The 5,809-nt window shown below is 50.4% G+C and overlaps 1 protein-coding gene across 1 annotated transcript in view; it reads right to left on the bottom strand.

Moving 5' to 3' along the window:
* The window catches only part of PDZD4 (PDZ domain containing 4), a 32,968-nt gene that overhangs the window by 1,876 nt on the left and 25,283 nt on the right, over positions 1-5,809 (bottom strand). The window contains exons 2-7 of the mRNA XM_069108453.1: positions 4,580-4,794; positions 3,326-3,416; positions 2,655-2,753; positions 1,445-1,507; positions 399-500; positions 30-140 (exon numbers count right to left, since the gene is read on the bottom strand). Of these exons, the coding sequence (XP_068964554.1) occupies positions 30-140; positions 399-500; positions 1,445-1,507; positions 2,655-2,753; positions 3,326-3,416; positions 4,580-4,794 (681 nt within the window). The remainder of the gene's footprint in view (positions 1-29; positions 141-398; positions 501-1,444; positions 1,508-2,654; positions 2,754-3,325; positions 3,417-4,579; positions 4,795-5,809) is intronic.

Here is a 5,809-nt window from a genome sequence, read left to right as displayed (position 1 = left end):
TAACACCTTGACCCCTCCCCTGTTCTCACCTGATGGGCAGAGGGGGATTTAAGCTTCTGGACTGGCAGCTCCCCCTCATTCTCAGAGCCAAAGTCATCTAAGAAGTCCTCACGGTCGCTGTCCTTCCACCGCTTGGTCAGCTAGAGAGAAAAGCCAAGGACTAGAGTTGTGCCAAGGTCCCCCTGGCATCACCAGCTATCTCCCCAACAGCTCCTGGCTAAGAAAGAGGCGGCCCTCCTGGGTCCCATTTGCTGTTCATGCAGCATTTTCTCAGAGGGTTTGTTACTACATCGAGGCTCAATGGTACTTTCAAGCGGAGAAGCCCTAGTCTATTATTGTTGTATTTGATTTTTCTTCCCTACCACCCCACCCCCCTCAATCCCACTGGGTATGATTACCTCAGTCTCAGGCCGAGCCACAAGCAGTGAAATGTTGGTATTCTCCTCCTGGGTCAAGATTGCTACTGCCTCTTCTCGATTCTGGACATCCATGCCATTTATCTAATAAATAATATGATATAATATTATAATACATATAATAATATTCAATCTACTATCAAAGATGTCACAGGACAGTTGCCAAATGAGGGATACTCTAAGGAGGGACTAGGGCAGGCAGAAAAAGCTTAGTGAAGGGAAAAAACCTAAGCTGTAACTTAAAGGATGGGTAGGATATGGAGAGAGGAGGGCAGGGCATCCCAGACAGGGGAAGTATAGCCTAACCTTTGCTTAGAAGTTGGAAGATTCCAGGTGTGTTCAGGAGATGGTGAGAGGAATGCTTTGACTAACATAGACATATAAGAAAAAGCTAAAAACATAGAAGACCCTCTCCAGAGTCATGGGATAAAAACCCAGGGTCACAGGGTCGGGATGGAATGAGCTAGATACAGCAAGTCATTTTCAGGTATCAAGTTAAGGTGTTTGTATCTCTTCTTATAATAATGAGGACCACTGACTGACCAGTGTGGGGTAAGATACAGCAGAGAATAAACTTGCAAAGCCTTAGCAAAGGCTGCAGGAGATCTGGGCCCTTTTCATCCTGCTCATACTCCACAGGACATGAAAACAGCAGCTCAGAAGGCAGTAGGGGGAACTGGGAAAGGAGAGTTGAATTGACACCCTTGGGCAACCATTCTACTGAGTCCCTAGGGAGGACTCTGACCAGGATGGGAGAAGCAGTCATCTCTGTCTACTAACTCTGACTCCCTTCAGCTCAAAGAACCAAGTACTCCTAGCACAGAAAGCCCTGGACAGAAGCCCCACCCCAGGAAATAGGCGTATCATCTGGGTTCCTTCTCAAGGCTGGCTCTCCCACTCTTCTCCTTATCTGGAAGACTGTTTTACAAATCAAATAGGATTGAAAAGAGCCAGCTGGTAGAGGAAGGCCAGGTGAGAGGGAAGCTTGTTGTTGCATCCCCACCCCCTTATTTCCACCCAACACTCACCTGGATGATGCGGTCCCCTTCTCGGATCCGGCCATCTTTGGCTGCAATGCTGTTGGGATTTACCTAGAGGAGTCATGCAAAGTGGGAATAGTGCTAGGTACTCGCAGGGAATGACAGAATGCATCAGGCCCATTCTGCAGAGGAAGGGGATGGAGCAGCCCTTGGGACCCTTCAAGTCACTTAGTGGCCCTTCCCAGCCCTCTGTGGATGTGTTCTGGCTAGCCCCTGGCCTTGTTCGCTAGCAAATAGCAGGGGAAGGTGTGGCCCTCAGAGATCGCTCCTAGACTGTGACATGACTGGATATGTTTTTCCCTTTGGGGGTAAGAAGATGGTGGGACCTTTCTTTTTCTTTTTTTTAAGATGGTGCCTTTCAAATATAGAGACGCTCCCTCTGCCCCTGCCTCATCATTCATGACCATTCCAACTGGTACCTATGAACCATGTGACAGAGGCAGCTGCCCCAAGAGGGGAGCTTTATTCTCTCCTTCACAACTGGCCATGGCTTGAGTGATCGTTGATGTGGCTCACTTTTCCTGTCCTTGTCTCTATTTCCCAGATCAGACATATGAAAATCTTGTTCAGTGATGTGAACTGTAAAGCCTTTCTTATATGGGCACATCTCAAACTGAGATGGAGGGAATAGGGCAGTATGGCTCAGTGGCTTCAAATGCTGCCTCTGCCATTTACTTTCTGTGTGACCTTGGACAAGTCCCTTCCCCTCCCTGGGCCTCAGTTTCCTCCTCTGTAGAGTGAGGGAGTTAGGCTAAGTAGCATCTAAGGTCCCTTCCAACTCATAATGAAGGATCCCATAATTCAGAGCAAAGGGATCAGCCCTTTTTAGCATTAAAATCCCGAGCAATAGCAGAGATGCAGTGACAGGAGAAATAGAGGAGAGAGTGGGAACCCCAGGTCAATTCCTGTCCATTTCCCCCAAAGCTTCTACCAGAGGGAATATTCATAGGAGGTGGGTTAGACCAGACGACTCTGAAGGTCCTCAGAAATTCTTCAGCTTCCTCAGAGACGCACAAAACCTTAGACTAGTGAGAAGAGTCCTTGGAAAGCATCTTGTCCAAACTCATCCTTTTAAAAAGGAGGAAAGTGAGGCCCAGAGAGAAAGGACTCATTGAGAGGGCAGTGCCCTGGGGATGGGGAGAAACTGAGTGTGATAGGCCAGGGTGGATCCCCCCACCATACACAAATCGGGTCCTACCTCTCCAACGTAGATGCCCAGATCCTCTTCGTCATCTGTTCGGTAGCAAACCATCAAGCCCAGCTTGTCCCGGTGGCTGGCTTTATACAACTCCACCTCCTGCCGTGCAGGGAGAGTGAGGAATGGAGGACAGAAACCCCAGGGGGTACATGAGTGATGCTGCTGCCAAGCCAGGCAACCCCAAAGCATCCCCTCCACCCAGGGAACACCTCGCCTCTCCTCTCACATTGTCTACACTGGAGCTAGGTAGACTGTCTATCTCTGTTTGCAGGTCTGTTTTCACATCCCCTCCAAAAATGTGATTTGTTTAACAAAAAAGCCCCCTAAATTGGAAAACCCAGGAGACACACAAGGAAACATACAAGACACCAGACACACAGGAAGACACGGACTCACCTACACAGAGCAAACATGGGAACCAAACCCATGCCCTCCTTCATGCCCAAGATTGGCTATGGCCACAAGCGACAGGATGGGCATGATGAAAGCCCCGCACTGCCCCAGGGGCGGCCTATGAGCCACTTCTTTGTACCTGCTGTCTCCCAGAAAGAGACCAAACCTCTCATCACTCCCCAAACGGAAGCCAATCCAAAAGGTACCACCCCAAGTGTGACCACAGAGAATGGCTGCCATCCACCTAGCAGCCTCTCACCTGTCTCCCTCAAGCTCACCTCATACTCCAGCTCATCCACACGGTCTGCCTCCTGCTGGCTGCCCTCCATGAACTCCGCTGGGTCATAATACTCATGGCCGATGGGGGCGCTGCCCAGGAGAAGGGTGGGAGGGGTCAGGACAACCAACCATCCATCTTTCTCACCCCGCTACTCTCCCCACCTCCCACCAGCTCCAGGGTCTGGCATATCTATCGCCCTACAAATTCCCCAGGGATCTGGAGTATAGATGGACTGCACTAGACAGTTGCCCTAGGCTCCAATGGACCCTGAGGTACCCTCAAGAGTGAGCCTGATAAATTCCATTCCAATCATCTAAGAGTCCAGAAGGAAAGCCCATCATTAGGGCCTCATTGCTGCCCCCCCCCCATTTACTGGGACCATTCCATGCAGTGCCCCCAGGAGTTAACCAGGCCCAAAGAGATTCTCCAGGATCAGAGCTGGGATGATGATGGAAAGGATTAGCACCAAGGTCAGCAGCAGTCCTTCCTCCCTATCTCCTACCTCGGATTGAAGAGAGGGGGTCCTGGTAGCAAGCAGCTCCCCTGCAATCTGGCTGGAAGATTAGTGGCGTCAGTGCCCGAACACACACACACACACACACACACACACACACTATCAATCACCCCTGACTGAAAGAAGGCCTCTTTTTTTCCCAAGGAGTAAAGCAGAGAAATGAAAGAAAGGAAGTAGGCAAGAAATGGGAAGAGATCCAGAGAGGTGAGGGAAATAAAAGAGAGGAAGAAGGCAAGAGAATTCAAAGACATGAAGCAGAAGGATATGGGGAAGAAGAGAAAGAATGAAAGACCAACTCATTCCCTCCCCACCACATTGATTAACAAGGAATAATCTCCAGCCAGTTCCATGCCAGCAGAGGGGGGCTTGCCGCCCTTGAGCCCTGGGAGGAGATGAAGGGAGGAAGGCCTCAGTTATAGCTTCCTAATCCCATCACTAGATGGTGAGAAGCCTGAGACAAGTGCCCCTGAAGCTTGATCCTGAATCCAACATTGACCTCCTGGGAGGCAGCCCCAGGACTGCAATCTGAGGAAGATTTCCACAAGGAAGGAAAGCAGTCAGTCCTGGGGGTACAAGAAGATCAGAAAAGGTAGTTTGAATATTCTGCCTCCAAAGCTCAGGACAGGCTTAAATGTGGCCTTTGGAAAATAGACCCAGATGCCTCCAGGTACTGTGCCTTCTTTGGAGTCAGGGCCCGGAGCCCTCCTGGGGGCAACTCCCAGCTCAGAAAGGACATACGGCTCCAGGATGACCATGGGCGGAGTGGGAGGGCGCAGCTTGCCCAGCGCCATGACATGCTCGAAGGTGATGTCAGTCTGAGTCCCACTGTCCACCAGCTGCAGGTCGTTGCTGGAGCCATCCCCCCGGGGCCGGGGGCTTCGTCTTAGCACCTGGATCACCAGGGGCTCCTTGGAGGAGCGCAGTGCTTCCAGGGTTTGCTCCTTTCCATTCACCTGTGGGCAGAGACATGCCCATATCAGCACCCTGAGGCCATCTCCCTATGGAAAGGGTAAGAGAGGGGGACCCAGCCTGTCAGGACTGAGGCACGACACTCACTGCCTGAGCTCACCAGCCAGAAGCCCCAAACTGATCCAAGAAGGGGTGCCCATCCTTCATCCTGTAACTTGGATTCCCATTCCCACTTCCACCATCCTGCTCCTTATTGTCAACTAGAATATGTAAAACCATCTCAGGCAAGTCTAGGAACCAGAGGAGAGACCCATGTGGGCCTGGTGTCTGAGGGACAGGGTCAGTGGGCTCTACTCCAACAAGAGACCTCTCTCCATACCAACAGGCCTTCCTCCAGCAGATGCTAGAACTCCCTTGACATTCCTCACCTTTAGCCAACATAGGGGTGTTTTAGGAAGGAACAGACCAGTGTCATCTGCAATCTGTAAAATGCTTTAGAATCCTTTGGCCAAGAGTCTAACAGCACCATCAGCACCCCAAATATATTAGGCACAATACCAAGGTGATGGGGGTTAAGTGTGAACCCCAAACATTCATGAAGCTTCTACTATGTCCCCAATCTATGCATAGCAATGTGGAAAGGGAAGAATACAGCAAAATGTAAACAAGTCCCTGCCCTCAGAAAGCTTCCAAGAAAAAATATCCAAACGCTAGGATGGTAACAATATAAATAAATGTTGGAGGAGGTGATGAGGCCTCTGCTAGATCCTGAAGAACAGTTAGAAATGGAACAATCTCCCCCTCCTGGTAGAGAGCAGAATGCATTCTGGGGGATGAAGTATTATGCCAAAAACAAAGTCCCAGAGATAGGAATGAGCTTGAGGGTGGGGGTGTGGAGAGGAGACCAGCCTGGTCATTACTGGGCGGGGGGGGGGGATGGTTCCATTTCAAACTGTTCTTCAGGATCTAGCAGGGGCCTCATCACCTCCTCCAACATTTATTTAACACAAACCCCCACCTCTCACCACACACACACTCAACACGTATATCCACACACAA

This window comes from Petaurus breviceps, unplaced genomic scaffold, assembly GCF_028583685.1.
Source record: "Petaurus breviceps papuanus isolate PSGF00001 unplaced genomic scaffold, PetGlider_PUasm1.0 90386, whole genome shotgun sequence".
In the NCBI taxonomy this organism is placed as follows: Eukaryota; Metazoa; Chordata; class Mammalia; order Diprotodontia; family Petauridae; genus Petaurus; species Petaurus breviceps.
This window is presented reverse-complemented; position numbering and strand designations above follow the sequence as displayed.